The 18,754-nt window shown below is 44.1% G+C and overlaps 2 protein-coding genes across 4 annotated transcripts in view; one reads left to right on the top strand and one right to left on the bottom strand.

Annotated features, from left to right (window-relative positions):
• Positions 1 to 8,770, top strand: part of ATL2 (atlastin GTPase 2) — a 39,959-nt gene extending 31,189 nt beyond the window's left edge. Inside the window, exons 10-13 of one of the 3 annotated variants that reach the window (XM_075496744.1) lie at positions 47 to 103; positions 1,368 to 1,439; positions 4,087 to 4,518; positions 6,132 to 6,846. In XM_075496744.1, coding sequence (XP_075352859.1) covers positions 47 to 103; positions 1,368 to 1,439; positions 4,087 to 4,518; positions 6,132 to 6,239 — 669 coding nt within the window. In that variant the 3' untranslated portion in view covers positions 6,240 to 6,846. Of the gene's footprint in view, positions 1 to 46; positions 104 to 1,367; positions 1,440 to 4,086; positions 4,519 to 6,131 lie in introns of all 3 variants that reach the window. The other 2 variants (XM_075496743.1, XM_075496745.1) reach the window with 2 other exon arrangements.
• Positions 8,771 to 11,025: 2,255 nt separating this feature from the next.
• On the bottom strand, positions 11,026 to 18,716 carry EIF4A3 (eukaryotic translation initiation factor 4A3). Its single transcript, XM_075496748.1, has 12 exons — positions 18,462 to 18,716; positions 18,234 to 18,306; positions 17,341 to 17,407; positions 16,278 to 16,340; positions 15,687 to 15,819; positions 14,502 to 14,582; positions 13,924 to 14,065; positions 12,951 to 13,089; positions 12,360 to 12,475; positions 11,684 to 11,791; positions 11,470 to 11,597; positions 11,026 to 11,228 (listed from the first exon to the last, which is right to left on the bottom strand). The coding sequence occupies exons 1-12, from the start codon at positions 18,631 to 18,633 to the stop codon at positions 11,212 to 11,214; spliced, it is 1,239 nt and encodes a 412-aa protein (XP_075352863.1). The 5' UTR covers positions 18,634 to 18,716; the 3' UTR covers positions 11,026 to 11,211.
• Between the last annotated feature and the right edge of the window lie 38 nt (positions 18,717 to 18,754).

The following is an 18,754-nucleotide window of genomic DNA, read 5'->3' on the forward strand; positions in this document are numbered from 1 at the left end:
ATGTTTAGGAAAAAGAAACCTTTTTTTTTTTTCCCCTCCCATTTAGGCTTATATTAAAATCTATCAAGGAGAGGAGCTACCTCATCCGAAATCTATGCTGCAGGTATTTTATTTTTCTTTCAAATAATCTGATAGATGATGTGTACTTTGCAATTGAAGTTCTTTGCAATTGAAGGTCATGACTACTGCGGGTCTGAAGCTCCCACACACAGACCTGTAGTTCTTGAAGGAGCTGTTTACTTTGAAAGCCATCTGAACTGTGTAGCCTGGGTACACATTTGTGTCTTCCCTCAGCTCCATCTACCAAATGGAGCAGAGGTATATCTGGTTGGCTGGGTTTTTTTAGCTGCTTCAGTTTCTAAGCTTGTGTTTCCTGTAACTTGCTATTTTGTCAGTATCTTTCAGACTGTATTCAGAGGGCTTTTAGCATCAGATGCAGCAGATAAAATGGAGAAGGCTTATAGTAATGCAGCTGTTGCCACTGTCTTGCAGTGTTGGGCTGCTCTATGTGGGTTTGTTAGATTGGATAACTGCATGGAGGTTTCTTTTCTGGGTTGATCCAAAGAGGATGTAATCAGCTTTAAAGTGATCTGAACACAAACTGATTGTATAAAGCTGTGTGGTGAACCCTTGAATTGTTTGGGATGAAGAGCTTTCACCGAAGTGTGGGCTTTAGAAGAGTCAGTTTTAACCATTTTGTGTTTGTAAGACTTGGGTTTTGTTAGCTTCCTTTGTCACTTCATTAAGACATGACTGTTCTGGGTGTTTTCTCATCCTTCAAGGAACCAAATCTTTAGACTTTTGGGGGAGTTCAGAAAACTCATCACAATGAAACAAAGGCTGCTATCATTTCCTCTACTTACTTAGCATGCCATAAATGTGGCTGCAAGATACAGAAGATGACATCTTGCAGCATTAGCTAGAATAACTGTCCCTGACATGACACAGGTTGAAAATAGTCTTGAATTCTTACAGATTCTGACACCAAAACTGCACATATATAATGCAGAAATAATACCAGCTTGCTTCTTTCCTCACAGGTAGTGATGTATCAGGATTAGCATTTAGTAGTTTAGTGATCCTTATTTGCTTATTAACAGTAGAGCATTCAGAAGAGATTGCTCATGATGAAAAGCCTGTACAAGCACGTGGGAGTTTGTCTGCAGCTGTACTAGAAAGCTGAAGAAAATGTTCTCCTAGTCAGTAATCTGTTTTGATGTATATCACTAACCTTCACTTGTTTTTGTGGGGCATTTTCCTGGCAATCTGAAGCTTTGGAGGTTGTGGGGGTATGCTGGGCAGTGTAACTACATGTACGTAACTAGCTGGTAATGCTGTAATGATACATGGTGCTCAATGTTTTCTAGGCCACAGCCGAGGCGAACAATCTTGCTGCTGTGGCAGGAGCAAAAGACTTGTACAGTAAAGGCATGGAACAGGTATGATGACACAACTTTTTCTAACTGCCTGCATGCAAATACAGGCCTTCAGTTTTAATGTTGTACTTGGTGTTGGTTGTGAGCATGTTAATGGAGAAAAGTAGCTTAGGGCCAGTGCTTGTGTGTTTTCCGCACTCTGTGCTGAGGTTAGATGTCTGGTGCAGCAAAACTAGGATTCTTTGAGACAGAAATTGCTGGGTAGGTATGGGAATGGGCATGTTTGTAAGATACCACCTGTTCGTTCCCCCTGCTGCTCTTGACAGACATCTTAAAATCTTGTGTCATGAAATGGGCAAACAGGTGAGGAGACATTTGGTGGGCCAGGGTTGTGCAAGGGTAGAGTTCTAGTATTATAGTCTCATACTTCTGAATTGTGGTCATTCATTAGCTGTAAAATGCAAGGATTAAAATTATTCTAAAGTTTTTTTAAAAAAAACCCTTGAAATACAAGAATTATCTTGGCTGAAAAAGCTGTATATGTAATTTCCTACTTGCTTCTTCTCTTGAAGACAGTGACTTATACCACTCCAAGCTAAATGTCTGGATGGACTTCATGCTTCAGTGTAGTGTTATGCAAGGTTTTATCATAGGAAATTCTGAAAACAATTACATGTCTTGTAAAGCTTAACAGGACTATGCTTATTGTGAAACTACAACCAGAAAAGACCAGTAGGTATGATAACATGCTACAAACAGCTCTCCATTAACTAGGCTAATTCTGGTCTTAATTGCTGAAGTAGCTTTCCATTTTGAAATTAGAGTAAGACCTAATGCCTAGTGGCAGACTAGCCAGTTCCAGTTGTTAGCAGACTGTTTTGAGAATGTTCTCCTGCTGTAGAGAGACTCCTTAATTTGTTTCCATTTTGGAAAATCTCTTGAAATAGTAATTGGGTTGTTTATAATAAATGCCAGGTCTGCCTTCCTACCTTGAATCTTCAGTAGCTGTTGAGATACTGTAGTTGTAAGGTTTCTTACTTGGGGCAAGGAATAAACAGGAACAGATGTTCTCTTAAACAGACTTTGTTGCCATAGTAATGCTCCCAAGTACTGTATATTTTTATATTACTGTAGAGATACACACAAATGTCTTGAATAGTTTTTTCTCCAGATGTCTCAGATGATGTTCTTAATGTGACACAGCTCTGAAATTTCTATTTTTAGGAACAGAAGTGGGAACTCTTTGGATTTAAGACCGGATTATGTAAAGATAGTTCTTACTGTAGCTTCTGAGTTCTCCTCATGAACCAAAGCCCTCCTTTTCTGAGTGTGCATAACCAAAATACTGTCCCCCTAATGACCTTAAATGTAAAGAACAACAGGTGCAGTCACACAGAGTATAAGAAAACAGTGGCAGTTATTTGTGTGGTGGTCTTGATGCATCAGCAGCTCCTAGTGTTTAACAATCTCTGGGCAATGTGAAAAGACTGTTTTGGAGGATGAGACTAGTAGCCATTTTCCCAGGGAGTTTTGCCAGATGTGGAGGACTTCAATACGAAAGAAGCAGAAAGGTGCTTGTTAAACTTGAGCAAGGGGCAGAGTGGGGGTGCCAGGATCCTGACAGTGAGGTTTGTCTTGGAGAAGCTAGCCAGTGAAGCCATGCATCTTGTGAGGCAGAAAGGGGGATGCTATACTCTGAGAAAGTGATCTTCTGTATCCTGCTGAAGGGATAGCAGCAGGAGAAAGTTAAAGTTGTTGCTTGCACTCAAGACATGAGATGACAAGCACTGCGATAAGACTACCTTGAGGCAGGAGAGGGAAGGCTGTTGTTTGACATCATGTGGAAAGAATCTTCAGTTTTTAGACATAGTCTGACTGTGAGGGTCTGGAGGAGTTGGAGCCATATGTATATGTCTGGCCGAGGTAATCTCTAATCAATAGCCCTGACGAGGTCATAAATCAGTCTTACAAAGCAGAAGTCCTTGGAGTCTAACCATTTTCAAACCCATGCTGATTCAGGGAGAGGAAGATAGTGGGTGTCCACATCACGGGTATCCATTTGAGTCCATGGTCTTGTCCTTTCAGCAGACACATACTCTCACAAGTTGATCAGAATCGAGCCTAGAGGACAGTCTAGGGAAGAATAGACTAAAGATGTCAGCAGCTAGTTCTTGTTAATTCATATCACCTGGTAAGTTCCATGGGGCCTGCTAGTGGCAGCAATAAACAGAAATAAACTTGTTGAATGGGCAAAATCTACCCTGTTTGTCCAAGTTCTGCACTGACCTTCTCACTGAGATGGGTAACTAGGAGTAAAAAGCTGAGGGGAGGGCTTGTGGCCCTCAGAGTTCTCCTTAACCTTCCTCAAGCCAAGCTTTCTCTGCCTCCTGGTGTTCCTTTATTTCACCTTTTCATAAGAGGCTGTGGCTGATGTCCTGTCCTGGGCTTGCCCAGAGGGAACAGTTGAAAGTATGAGTTCTGTCATGTGCTATAGCTCTCTGTGATTAGACAGATAAGGCTCTTGCTGTGCCATGATGCAAAGTACCTTTAGGGGCTTCACTTGAGACAGGACTCTAGGCCTTACAGAGTCAAGAAAGCTGCAGGAGGTAGTCCGATGCTGGCTTGGGGCGGGGGGCAGTGAGGAGCAGGCTTGCTTTCTGTACAGCAGAAATACTCAGGGTGTGATGACCTCATCTGATTGCTCCAACAGGTTTGTGGGGGAGATAAGCCTTACATTGCCCCATTGGACCTTGAGCGGAAGCACCAGGATTTCAGAGAGTCAGCTGTCAGGCAGTTCCGCTCGGTGAAGAAGATGGGAGGGGAAGAGTTCTGTCGGCGCTACCAGGAACAGCTTGAAGTGGAAATCGACGAGATCTATGCAAACTTTGTGAAGCACAATGATGGCAAAAACATCTTTTATGCTGCTCGTACCCCTGCCACCCTATTTGCAGTCATGTTTGCCATGTATATAACCTCAGGACTGACTGGGTTCCTTGGTATGAACTCCATAGCTACCCTGTGTAATCTTGTGCTGGGGATGGCTCTTATATCGTTTTGTACTTGGGCATACGTTAAGTACTCTGGGGAATTCAGAGAAGTTGGAACAGCCATTGATCAGATTGCTGAAGCTATATGGGAACAGGTTGGTATCCATTTTTAACACAAAATCTTCCTTTCTTGAGCAGACATATCAAACAGTTTCTGTTCAGTGCTGTGAGTGAAAAGCTGGTCTAGACCTAATGGAGAATGCTAGTGCTGCCAAAGAGAAAATCAGCTCAGAATTGTGACTGCTCTCTTCAGAAAGAGATGCCACACACAAAGAATGTTAAACAATCTTAGGATATTATCAAAAAAGTGTTACTTAAAGGCCTTACTAGGTGCTTGGATGGTAAAGAGTGGAGGGAGTCTTTAAAAATCTTGTTACTTTTTCAGAGCAAGGAACTCTGCTTTTAAAGGTATGTTTAAAGTGCTCAACTTGCCCTATGGATGGGGTGGATAAAATATCTCAGGTGGTGCAAGAAATGGGGAAGGCAAAACACTGCTGCCTTCCCTCACCTCACCTGGTGGTGTGACACTGGAGGGCTAATTAGACCTCAGAGAGAACTGGCTGATGACTTGCAGCAACCAGATTGGCTTGGAGTAACTGCTACAAGAGGATGTACAGCAGGCTTCTTCAGGAAGACTTGTATTGTCTGTGACAACTTCAGTTGGTGCAACTGCTGTTGCAAGAAATACTTGCCAGACAAACTAATTCCTGAAAGAAAAGGCTACATGAGTGTAAGGGTACCAAAGCTGGAGGAGAATGCCTTCTGTACAGGGATTTTGCTGCCTGAATCCAGTTGACACAGCTGTGTCAGTAAAGCCAAAGTAGAGAATACCTGACCAACTCTTACAAGTAGTGTTTGGAGCTTTCTGAGTAGCTATGTTCAGTGCCAACAGAAGGGAAAAAGTTTGGTGCTGTTGTTACTAGAAATAAAGGGCTCACTGAACTTACTTGTGTGGACATTAAAACAGGTCCTACAGGGCATGAGCAAATAACTAACTGGAGCCTTCTGTACAGAGGCTCTCGTCTACATTTGAGAAATGACTCTGTTCAAGGCTCATCATGGGCAGTAGTACACTAGACCTATCTGAGCAACCAGGTAAGGTTATGAGTTACATTGAAGTGGAAAAAGTGGATTTCTAATAATAGGAGGGAAATGAGCATCAGGGTACTAAATTTCGAGTTACACCCCTAACTAGTGATTAAAATTGAGGCTCTCCTGTACCACTGTAGCTTCTTGCTTTGGAGCTTGGGGCTGAAGAGCACTGTAAGAAAAGTGGAAGGTGTCAGTTCTATGTGTAGTACTTACTGAGTGCAGCTGCTGCTGTAGGATACCTAGAGCACATAAAGCTTGATTTGACTGCTGACCTTCCCTGGAAAGGGGGAGAACTTGGCTTATGCTAGCAGGAGCTTGGCTTTTGTGGGCTAGAGGAAGGTGGTCTCCAAAAGAGCTTGCTGGTGGTGTTGCTACAGTTGCACATCGCCAATAATATGCAAAGCACCTACAGGTCCTGTCTGAGTCACTCTGATTTATATACCATGTTCTTGCTCTTGATTTTTCTGAATCTCTGCCTTTCTGTTCCCTCCTTGCTTCAGAGGAATCCCAGGAAGGTGAGAAGTTACTGGCAATCAGTTTCTTTTTCTGAACTTGATTGAGTTTTTCTGCTGCCTTCTAAGAGCCACTTTTCCTAACAGCTGAATTCGTGTTTTAGGTGTTTTCCAAACTCTTCGAAGTCCTTAGACGCCAAACGATTCGCCGTACTCTTACATCGGTGCTGCGACAGCGACTCTCATCCAACAATAACAAGAAGAAAAACTAGCCAGTATTTTTTAACTTTCTTTCTGTATCTGAAGTGTTCACACTTACACATATAGGACAATAAGCTGGACCGTCTGGGCCGGTCTGCATAAATGCTGTAACCATACCAGACTGATGCTGCATATAGGGTATGGAATTGCACATCCATCTTCTAGGAACTGTAAGGTGGTTTGAATTCAGTGAAATACTGCTGTATAGGAGGGATATCACTTGTGTTCATAGCATGTGACTGATTTAACCTCACTACTGTAGCAGCAAAACTCATTTCTCTTTCAGTTCATGCCAGTTTGCGTCAGACTTCAGCATTCTAAGTTTTTTCATTATTTCAAGTCTCATCTCTTTTTATGTTTTTATATTTTATTTTCCTTGGTTACCTCATTTTTTGTTTCTTTTGCACATTTCTCATTCCACAGGTGTACTAAATTCTCTTTCAGTTCATGCCAGTTTGTGTCAGACTTCGGCATTCTAAGTTTTTTCAGTATTTCAAGTCTCATCTCCTTTGTATGTTTTTATAATTTATTGTCCTTGGTTACCTCATTTTTTTGTTTCTTTTGCACATTTCTCATTCCACAGGTGTTGAAGCCCATGAGTGATAATTTGATGGAGGATCATGTGAGGCAGTCTGTAAAAAACTCTATCAAAGCAGGCCTGACCGAGCAGGTGTCTCACCATGCCAGACTAAAGACAGACTGACAGTTCATCTCCTCTTCAACTCTGCCCTCTCATCCTAGATGTGCTTGCTGTACCATGAGAACTCAATAATAATTAAAAAAAAAAATAAACCAAAGTTTACAATCAACTGTAGAAGTAGTTTAGTGTGACTGGCTTCACAGATTGCTGCCATCACCTGGGAAGAGTTTGTCAGTGCTCTGCTTCTAAGACAAACTGGTGCCATGGAGACCGCTGGGGGTGGGAGGGAGGGTGTCTGTTTTACGTATAGTCCTGGTGAACCGTGCACGTGTGTGTTTGGGGGGTGTGTGGGGGGGCGGATCTTCCCCCAGTGTTTGAGTTGATGCAGGCTCTGGCTTACAGTGGGAATCTGTCCTCTGCAGGAGGTAATTTCAGGGAAGTATAATGATCAGACCCACATAAGGTGTGCTCTCACCAAATGTACCCAGCTCCACAACATCCCCTTGCCACCTCTAAAGAGTGTTTCTGTGTATTGAGTGTATCAAGTTGGTGAAGCCATTAGAGCCACTACATTACAATATGTATCTTGCTTTATTGCCTTTTATACCAGTGTTACACAAATGCATGTATTGGTTCCTCACGCCGCCAACAGCAGAACTGACTTGTGAGGGAGGCAGTGGGTCAGAGCATATGTCTTGCCTTGAACTCGCAGACTTGGTCCTGAGGGAGGTGCATATCAGAACTGAGCTGTCTTTTTCTGCAGTTTAGCCTTCATGTATATAATATTGCCATTAATTCTATTGGGGGAGAAATTCCATCCAAAAATGTTGCCTACAGCTACCAAGCAATGAGTTAGGATTGTCTGTACAGTGTGTTTAGTTTTTATTTTTTAAGAAATCACAGATAGGGCATGTATATGAAATATAAATATATAAATACAATTTTGTATCAAAGTTTTGTAGTTTATGGCAAACCCTGGTTCTGTGGTAGCTAAGTGCAGTCCCTGTAAAGGAATGTTTGTGGCTCATGTAAATGTGTGAATGCATCAACAATTTGAAGTTTTTTGATATATTTGTGATATTTACCTGCCTTGAGCACTGCAATCTCTCACCCCCTTGGGAAAATCAATGGGAATGTTTGTTGTGAAACTCTTGTCTTCTGTTGCATTTTAAAGTTATTTCCTGTAATTTATTTTCAGTACATGATTAAAATCAGTTGTGTATATATGAAATGAAATTCGTGCTTATTTTTAAGATGTTTGAGTATGTATTCTACTACATAAACTGTCAAATACTTATCCTGACAATTATATGAACAAATTGTCTATTGTACTTCATGGCTTTCTGTTGAAGCTGATGTTCCTCTCATGCTTGTCTCTGAAAGATGACATCTGTCTAGCTCATATCCCCTCCCTGTATAGGAAAACTTCCTGATATTCTAAAGCACGCTTCTTGACTTGTGGAGTTGCTTGTCAGCTTTTGCCCTCCAACAACTGTATCATTCTGAAATCTTGTTAGTGGCTCTGTTTTCACTCTTGACTAAATTGGTATCAATTAAGGCATTTTCAGGTGTGTGGAGTGTAAAGGCAGCTAAATAATTAATTGCTGTAGTTTCAGCTGGAAATTACTGTGTGCAATAGCTGGGGGTTTTTGCATTCCTAAATGGTAACAATTTCCATCGACATTTGAGCTTCGTCAGTCTCCCCTCTCTTGAGTGAGAGAAATCATCTGTCTAGGACTAAAGCAATTGCACTGTGACTTTTGTACCATAAAGAACTGCTGGGGAGTGGTGGTTACCTGCCCTCTGGAGATGAGGGCTCAGCTCCAAGTGAATGATGCTGAAGATGAGGTAGGAATGTTGCATTTTATAGTACCTTCTCTCAAACTGTACAGATTAAATACTGTTATTTAAACAGTCTAATGCTTTGGTGATGAATCTATTTTCCTTATTAGTCAAATGACTAGAGCCACACAGGGGGCTTGGAGCGCCATGCTTGCCTTTGCTTGCGTTGTCTGGGAAGGTATGAATCAGATTTGAGGCTGTGCCATGCCCTGCTTGCCCTGCAGCGAGGGTGAGAGCAGAACTCTGTCCGGGATGTGGACAGTGAAGCTGGAAGCCTTTATCCAGACTCTACCCTTGTAGCAGAGCACTGAAACAGGGTGTGTAGGGGGAGAATTCCTGCATACTGTGCCAAGAAGTTGCAGAATTAATGCAAAAACCCCCCCAACTCTGTGGGAGGGATCAAAGGTTGGAAAAAGGAGGGGCCAAGGTGACTTTTGGGAGGAGCAAGTGTGGGAAATAGATTAAGGGGATAAAAGGGGCTGGTCATGTGGCAACAGGTTGCTGGTGACTGTTCTTGTCTGGCCATGTCTGTCCTGTTTTCTGTTAACTCCATTTCACGCCCTCTTGCTGGGAGAAGGGACTCCATTCTGTGTGTGTGTGGGTTGTGCCAGCAACTGGAGTGGGACCTTGGGTCACAGGGGCTTTATGCTTGGAGTGTCAGCAAACTGGAGCCTAGAGGGAGTGGAAAGCAAGTGCCAGTAACTGCAGAGTGAGGTTGCGTGTCAGTGTATGAATATCAAGCCCAACTTAGCCAGCAAGTAGGAAAAGGGGGCTGGGAGCCAGGTATTGAAGCAGCCCTAAGTCTAGGCTGGATATGCATCCATTTCTGCGTGAGGCAACTGGAGGGTTCAGGAAGTCCAGGCTAACTGTTGGAGGGTCTGGGGTTCAACTGAGACCTATTTGTATGCGTGTGCCTCTCTCTATGGGAGGCAACTAGAAATAAGAGGCTCCAAGGGCCAATTACAGGATAGACTTGTGTCTGAAGGCCAGTTACCGAGGGCGTCCACAGGGGGTGTGTGCAAGGGTAGGCTGAACCAGCAACTGCAGTGGGGCTGTGGTCCATGTGCCAGCTAGTGGATGAACTGAGCCTCCTTGCCCAGTCACTGGAGGGATCCACAGCTTGTGTGTGTGTGTTTATTTCCCACTAACAGACCTTCATCTGATCAGCTGGTGCGGGACAGGATGAGGATATGGGTGCTGTTTGTGCCAGTGCTGAATGTTGACCTATATGGGCAGTGTGAGCACGTTGTATGCGCCTACCAGGAACGCTGGCTCAGCCTTGCTGCCGGTTGCATATGGGGGCATGAAGCTGTAGCAGCCTCACCTCTATTGGGCAACCCCTTACAATTAGTATTCTTAGTAAAATAAGGTTAGTACTTCTCAACTTTTGCCTATGTACTGTTAAGTACATCAGGATCATGCACAGAGCAGGTAAAAGGGAACAGAGAAACTTCACTAGTGGAATACATGGGGCCATAAAGGAGATAGATGCTCACTTTTCTCTATCCAGGGCTACTCTGCTACTGACTCAGGTAAGGTGCTTTGAGAGCTGTTCCAGTTCTGTGCAAACTCCTGCTGTACCAAGGCCTTGATTCCCCCATCCTCCCTGAGCAAGGAAAAACCAAATTAACAGAAAAAGCATAGAGTAAAACATGTTAACTTACCCCACACCAGCAGCATAGCTCAAAAAGGATACAGCAGAGCTAGGTAAGAAAGCTACGTGGAAGATACTATGGCTGGCAAAGTACAACGTAATGCTGTAGGGAGGCAGATTAGGAGAGATGACTGGAAAGATGTAACAAGCTACAGCATCAGAAAGGGGTGGAGAAGGCAACAAGATAAAAGATACTTGCTCTTTTTGTTACTTCAGGAAATGCTGATTAGAATGTATTTCTCCAGCTGGCATAAAGTAGGCATTTGTGAGGTGAGTGCCTCTTTAAGTCCCTGGGTTCCTTGGGAGGGGAAATACTTATCCAGAGCAATGACTGACGTAATTTCTGGCTCCAGAAAGGCATAAACAACAGGAAATTTCTTTTCTGGCTCTCTTGTAACTCAATTTTCTTAGAGCAGGCTAGGGCCAGGCCACAGATTTTTCCTGCAGATGGCTGATCCTTAGAGTCAAGCTAAGGAAACTAAAAGGTACATCAGGCAGCATGGCCCAGTGATAAGGAAATGGTGGAGAACAGAAAGCCCTGCATTCTATGAACCCAGATATACTGAGCATCAAATGTTTTTTTGATTGTGCTAGCCAAGCATGGCAGTATCTCAAAACGCCCTGCCTGTTACTATCTTGGGTTAAAGTAATTAAGCACAGGTTATGGTAAAACTTCCTTTTTTTTATTGAAAAACATGGGTGGGAGTAAAGACATTATTTACACAAGTTCCCAAGTGCAGCTCAACTCAAGAACATATTGGCAATGTGATAAAAGGATGTGGGTCCAAACCAGAATTATGGAGGCTACCAAATAGTACGAGCACAACTCCCTGGTAAACATGGACCTTCAGATAAGATCAGCAACTGAAATGAGAGAAAATGAGAGAATGTAAGTATGCACAGAGTATGCTGAGAGCCACAGCCCAGCAGTACAGCACACCTACTGCTGCTCCCAGGTTCTTCCCCAGGGGAAGCAAAGATGGGTCGGGCTTGGGAATGAGTCATGTGGCAAAACAAAGCATCTGGTATCTTCTCTTTCAGATGCAGCACACCAGTTCCCAACTGGAGGAGGGCAGCAGCCTCGCTAGGGCTGGCCTGCACTCACCGTTCATGGGCATCTCATCTATCTGGGTGGAGTAGTACTGCTCGATGTCTCGCAGGATGCGGATGTCGTCATTCTTCACAAAGTTGATTGCTACACCTTTTCGGCCATATCTGCCTGACCGGCCAATTCTGTGGAGGGAGAAGGAAAGACAGAATGGAGCCACCTTGGGGAAGGGTAATCCAGCCACACTCTCCCATATGAAGACCAAGCTTACCTGTGTATGTAGAGTTCTCTGTTGTTAGGTAAGTCGTAGTTAATGATAAGGGACACCTGAGGCACATCCAGGCCTCTAGCCCAAACATCTGTTGAAATAAGGACTCGGCTGCAAAGAGAAGGGGACAGTTACAGCTGTTCCACCCTGCTGAGGTAGGTGTGAGAGCTGAGAAGTTGTAGTCTCCAGCACAGGGCATCCCCTGCTATTCTGTGCTCCTCCTCCCCACAGCACACTGGCAGCATCCACACTTTTGCTGCAAGGAAAGCTGTTCCATGCAGCATCACCAAACTTCAGTGAAGACAGATAGCACCAAGACAGCTTTGATCTTTCAGAAAGACTCCGATGCTCCTAAGAGTTTAAAATACAGGACAGAGCCCAAATATTTTTTTTCCTTCACTTATTTTAAATGCAGCAACTCCCAACCTCTTCAGCAAAATAAACCAGACTAATTCTATGCCTGTAAGTATGAGCATCCCTCCTTGGAAAGTGGTAATCTCCCAACCCTATGACACCACAGGGGGATAGATGGGAATCTGAGCTCTTCCTAATTTGAGCTGAACAAGGCCTTCAGAGAGGAGAGGTTTTATGGGTTTCTGAGGCCTGTTCCCTTCAGATGCTGGAAGAAATCCTGCCCTGAGGTAGCAATGCTGTAAGCAACACCGTCTAAGGCATTTACCTTGCGCCAGATCTGAACTCTTTCATAATGGACTCTCTCTCCTTCTGCGGCATGTCCCCATGCATGGATGAAACTGTGAAGTTGGCTTCTCTCATCTTCTCTGTGAGCCAGTCTACCTGTGCATACAGCCAAACAGCCTGGGTTAGCTCTTTGCTCAAGACAGCCAAATGCGCTAGTTGTGCTTGGAGAATGTTTGCAGAGACATATGCTGGTAAGGACTGACAGACACTTTAACAAGCATTCTAGAGCTAAAGGAAGTAAATAATCCTTAGAAAGCATCGGCTATATGATAGCCACGATGCCCTGAAAGGAATTAAGGGCATTTGTTCAGAAAGTGTAATTTTGTTTCAGGGATTATAAGCAATTAGAAGCACATTCTTACCTAATCAGTTCTACTCTAAAAAGGCAACTCTTATCAGGTCTGCCTATAACCAGTTGTTTAAGCTAGGCATATCCCAAAGACAAATGTTTAACCTCTGTTCTTACTATTCCCAAACGGGGAAACAGCCAGACCTCTTAACGGGGTTTGTTCTAGCATTCTCCTCTGAGTCACCCTCTGAAAGTAACATGCCCATCTAATGGCTGCTGTACCTTTCTCTTGGTGTTACAGAAGATGACAGCCTGGGTGATTGTGAGTGTGTCGTAGAGATCGCACAAGGTGTCAAACTTCCATTCTTCCCTCTCCACAGCCACAAAAAACTGCTTGATTCCTTCGAGGGTCAATTCATCACTGTAGGGAAGAAGAACAGCTATACCATACCACAAGTAGGTGAATACATACAGTGCAGTTAGAAGGGCTGGGTGTGCTTCAACAGAGATCACCTCTGTGCTGTGGGCTGCTGGGTCTATACGCAAGTCCAAGCTTTTCTAAAAAGTCCCTGGAGAAGTCTTCTCTAAGAAGGGCCTCCAATGTGACCCATGCAACAGAGACTAGAACTCCTGGGGCACCCTCTCTGCTCTAGACAGACATCTTCAAAGGGAAACATTTCTGTTCTCATCGTTTTTACATTCAAGCTTTTTGACAAGAGACTGAAGAAAGGTAAATGGGGCAGTGTAAGAGATCAGGCAAGAGGGAGGCTCCTCCTGTCAGGTTGCCTACACTTACTCCTTTTGACTCCTGCTGAGTTCCAGTGCATGAGGACCTGTGACACCACCAGACATAAGCTACACCTCCAAGGGCATTCAGGATCAGTCCACTAAAGGCTTTCTTGGCTTGCTATATAACAGGAAATTAATGGAGGAGGCCTACAAAAATCCTCTGGAGGAGCACAGGAATTGGGTAGGTGTGAAAGATGGATTTCTAGGAGAAGAGACTGCTATACATGGGAGATCAGGGGGCAGTCAGGCTGAGCAGCAGCAAACAGAACTGGACAACAATAAAGTCAGAGAGATGAGTTGGCCTCTGCTTGAAAACAGGACATGAGGATGTCTGCAAACACCTAGACAAATTGAATGGTGAGAAGGAACATGAGAGAGACTGCACATTTAAATCGGTTAGTACTGTGAACTGCCCAGGGCTGGACCAACTCAAAGACTCCTGTTCTTTCCAAGGAAACTCGCTCACCGTTTCACCAAGATGCGAATGGGGTCTGTCATGAATTTGTTGGTCATCTCCAGAATTTCATGAGGTAAAGTGGCACTGATCAGAACCACCTGTGTAGCTGGAGGCAAGTATCTGTACACATCATAGATCTGCTCCTTAAAACCTGAAAAGCAAATCAAGTAGCACAGAACAGTTAGCACATCTTTCTCCTGAATATCCTGCTCTTTCACAATTTGATCTGGAATTCAGTATTGGGCCTATACTATGAGATGAACATTAACAAGTGAATCAGTAACTCAAAGCCAGTGTCACATATTGCTCATCTCTTCCTAATTTTCCCAAACCGACTACAATGTGGCCATGGTACACAGTTAAGTATGAAAGGCAGTGCTCAAGTATTTATAACTATTGAAAAGGACACTACAACTAAATCAGATGACATATTCAGTAGTTTAACCTCTTATAGCCTATAATTAATTATAATCATCTAACTTTGACAAAACCAATTGTTTTTAGAAGCAGGACTGCCAGCTGGGACACCCTGAAATCTCCTGGAAGAGGTGAGAAGAAAGGAAGTAAAAGGGAGACAAATATTTTACCTTTATTGAGCATTTCATCCGCTTCATCCAAAACCAGCATTTTGATGGCACGAGTCCTTAAACTTCGACGACGAATCATATCTGTAAGATTTCACTTTGTAAGATGAAAAGGCTCTGAAAGCAAACAAGCCTACACTGCTCCCAGCTGCTGTCAGGGCATTTTGGTGGAGGAGGGACAGGCACTTCCCCTGTTGCCAACAGAGACACGTGTTTGGTGACACAAGGCACATCCAAGGGCCACAGAGTGCCCACTGCACCCTGCAGCCTAGGGGAACATCTCTGCAGCCCGGCTAAGGGAGCACTGACTACAGAGAAGCTCTGAGCGTCCAAGCCGTGGGATGCTATTTGCCAACTGAACAGGAGATGTGACCCGGTCTCCCACAGTAACTGCAGCTGGATGTGAGAAATGCAAAATGCTACACGAACTTTTCGTCAACAGCCTGTGCAAATCCACATCCTGTTTGAAAGAGCACATGGCTTTGTGTAATCCCTTAATACTGCGATAGAAAAGTATTTGCTATTAGTGTGCTGCTCAAAGCCAGCCCAGTTCGGCAGCTGCTAATTTTTTTTTTTTTTTTTTAACTTGTGGAGCTGTATGTTCTCCCAGTGACAGGTGCTTGTGTAAGAAGTGCTGCCTGTTTCTCAGAGATCCAGAAGATGTGAGCTTGAAGGCTAACACTATCACTGTGGTAACTGCCATGAACAGTAAATGTAAAAATCTTCGTGCAATGAAACCAGAAAGTACTAGCTGCAAGCACACCTGATTTAACAAAGAGAGCATGATGGCCAGTACACAGAAAATGTGGACCTAACTTTGACACTCAAATAGACCCAGCTTCTATCTCCTCCAAGATTCTGAAGTATTTCCTGGGACTAATATTTTCTGCTTAAAAAATACTCTTTGTTCCCATGCCACCATACAGAGAAACACTTCAACAATAAAAAGCAAAATATAAACAGAGAAAATCCAAATACTATCCCTGTTGATTTCTCTCTAGTCTTTTCCAGCTATTACTACAGTAAGTTGTTACCTTGTTATACTTCACATTAATGTTACATTAATGGTGTCATAATAAATGTAATTTTTATTCTATTTCAAACCTAAGCGCACAAAAGCTGCAGGAGGTTCCCGTGGCTCAACTCAGGTCTGAAGCTGGAGGCGATGTAGCCTCCCACACCCCTTACCAAACACACGGCCTGGAGTGCCAGCAACAACATGCTGCCCATAATCCAGTTTTCGGATATCTTCGCCCACGTTGGTCCCTCCAATGCAGGCGTGACACTGGACATTCATGTAGTCTCCCAGAGCAAGAAGACCCTGTGTTGATACAAAGGAATGACTTAATTAACTGAGCTCTCATGAAGTTTGTATTTGTGAGGAGATGCAGGTCTGCACAGTCACACAGTATGTTTTTAAAAGAGATGTAAGCACAAGCAGTCAGAGGGATTTTTTTATGTCTGTTACCAAACCTTCTCAACAGCAGGCTTTTAAACACTGGGAACTCAGTTCCCCAGTGATCACAACTGCTTTAAAATTGCTCTCCTGAAAAATTCAGTTAGTAATGTGTAAAACCTTACACCACTAGCCAACATGGTCACGTAAGCAAGAACAGATATAACGCAGATGAGCAAACCAGCCCTTTATCAGAATTTCTTATTCCTTCCAGGAACAGAAAGAAAAAGCAGAAACTGTGCTTTGAGCTCTGCTGGGGAACACCTGAGAATTGGCCCCAGGCCTTGCGAGTGCTTTACAGACGGCGATTTAAATGCTCCTACCTTCTGAATCTGTACAGCCAGCTCCCGAGTTGGTGCCAAGATCAATGCCTGGGTCTCGCGAACCTGATTAAAACAGGTGATCACATGGCAGTTAATCACAGGGCAGATATCATCCAAGCATTACAGAGATTACAGATCCCACAGTACTCTGAAATGTCACATCTGAAGGACTGATCATAGAATTTTGTGCTAAAATCTAGTGTTTGCAAGGGTCAGTACACCTAGAAAGCTGCATTTACACAGTAAGAGCCTCTTAATTGAGTTACTTTTGACAAGACAGCACTTCAGCAGTGCTTTGATAGTTCATTTTTCATTCCAACCTGATTTCTGAAAAAAGTTATAAAAGTGTGTACTTTTCTTGCAAAAGAATAGAAACAAATTTAAATCACTTCAATTTCATATGTTCAGTTCAGATAAAAACGTTGCATTACACAAGGATTCCAAGATAATGGTTTAAAATGTCACATCTGAAAAATATTATGAGCACTTTACAGAAATGAAGCATAAAGCTGACCTTTTCATTTACAACACGCAACATTTATTTTTATGTCCCCAGGCAGTGACAGGTGAATAAGAATCTAAGCTTTATTTAAGAGGGTACTGGCTCACAGAAAATCATCATTTTATTCAACAGCATCTACGCATTCAAGTTACACTTAAAAAACAGTTGGATGGACACGATACTCCTGACTAGAACAAAAGCACAAAAGCAAACATGTCAGTCAAAAATCTGGGTTTGATTCTGTGCAATGTGCGCCAACTGTTCAGACAGGTTGCTGATGCTGTTAGGACTGTTTGAGGACAATCCTGCCTGCTGAGAGATTAATTTAGCCCTCTAATAAGTATGTGAAAGAGGTCAGCTGTTAAAGCCAACTTTATAATTACAAGACTTTACCCGAACTTATTTTGTCAAGGTGGGTTTAACAGTTAAATTGTTACGGAATAGAGTCTGGTGAAATTTTCAGTCATAAATTTGTCTGAAGTTCACTGGTCATAATTAAAAGATTTCAATGTAAAGCTTCATTTGTTAAAAAAACATTTTTAGCATGCGCTATGAAATTACCTGTATATCCAGGCACTGCAAAACAGAGATGGAGAACGTTGCTGTCTTCCCTGTTCCTGACTGTGACCTGAGAAACAGATGTTTGGTGAATACTCTGGATGTCTGGACAAACAATATAGGCAATTTCAAGATATTCCACCCTTTGCCTTTTGCCACTCCTTCATTGCAAAGAAGTCAATGTTGCCGATGGTGTACCTGACAAAGTTTTGTTACGATCACAAGCATGATCTGCAGACCAGCAGCTTTGAGAAATGCAGTATCAGGGACAGAGCACTCCATTGCAGGGTCCCCAGCTCTGGCATGTTTACTACTTATCAGACCAGCATTTTAACTTCCTGCAATTTGTTGTATATAATTTTTTTTCTTTTCAAGTAAATGGTAGATAAGCCAATGCAATTTGGAAGGCTAGCAATTCCCACTAGTGGCCTAGAAAGGATTTTTTTCAGTGGGATGCATATCCTTTGTCTCTAGAGACATAACAAATTTTCTTCTGCTTACTTTTTCCCCTGATTGAGACTGCAGTTGTCTCTATATTTCTCTGGCTTTGCTGGAAAACATTCCCAAGAGTCTCAGAGCCCTATTCATTGAGTGCACACACAATATCTTGGCTAAATCTTTATTACAGTGACATACCTAAAACTAATAAACCTTGACATTAACAACTGTTAGGATCACAGTCTAAGTGCAAGCTAGCCAATTTCACCCCGTATCGCTCGTGATGTGAATTCCCTAATCCTGCCAAGCAGCAGCCGAGGATCACGGGTGACAGATCGCCCTTCCAGCAGCGAGTGACTGACACCCTGCCTCTAGGGCCCGCACCCTCCTCAGGGCACACGCCCCTCCCACCCGGGAGCAGGCCGCGCTCTCGCCCCCTCGCCGGCAGCCCCACTTACTGGGCGATCACGTCTCTTCCCTTGATGATCTGCTTGATGGCTCTCTGCTGGATGGCCGAAGGCTTCTCAAAACCTGTGGAGGCGGCCGTTACCGTCAGCGGCGGCGGAGCAGACCCGGAACCGAGCAGGTGGCGGCTTCACCGCGCAGGCGCGCCGTCCCACATCCGGGTGCCGCCACCGACGCCGCCGCCCTCCCCCCATCCCCCTCGCTGCCGCCCCGCCGCGCACCGTAGGCGTAGATGCCGCGCAGGAGGTCCTCTCGCAGCCCCATGGTGTCGAAGGTAGGCGTCACGTCCACCTCCTCGCTCGTTTCGAACTCCACCTTCGTCATGTCCTCCTCCTTCATCAGCCGCTTCCGCGCCGAGCCAGCCGTCCCGCCAGATCCCGCCGACCCCGACATGGCTGAGGCCTTCCCTTTCCCGCCGCCCGCCACTCACACACCGGCGATGGCGCCGCCGCCGCGCACCGAGAGAGCGCCCCCCCTGCGCATGCGCGGGGCGTGCGCATGCGCGGGGGGCGTG

The sequence above is a fragment of the Mycteria americana genome, chromosome 3 (assembly GCF_035582795.1).
Source record: "Mycteria americana isolate JAX WOST 10 ecotype Jacksonville Zoo and Gardens chromosome 3, USCA_MyAme_1.0, whole genome shotgun sequence".
NCBI classification, from domain to species: domain Eukaryota; kingdom Metazoa; phylum Chordata; class Aves; order Ciconiiformes; family Ciconiidae; genus Mycteria; species Mycteria americana.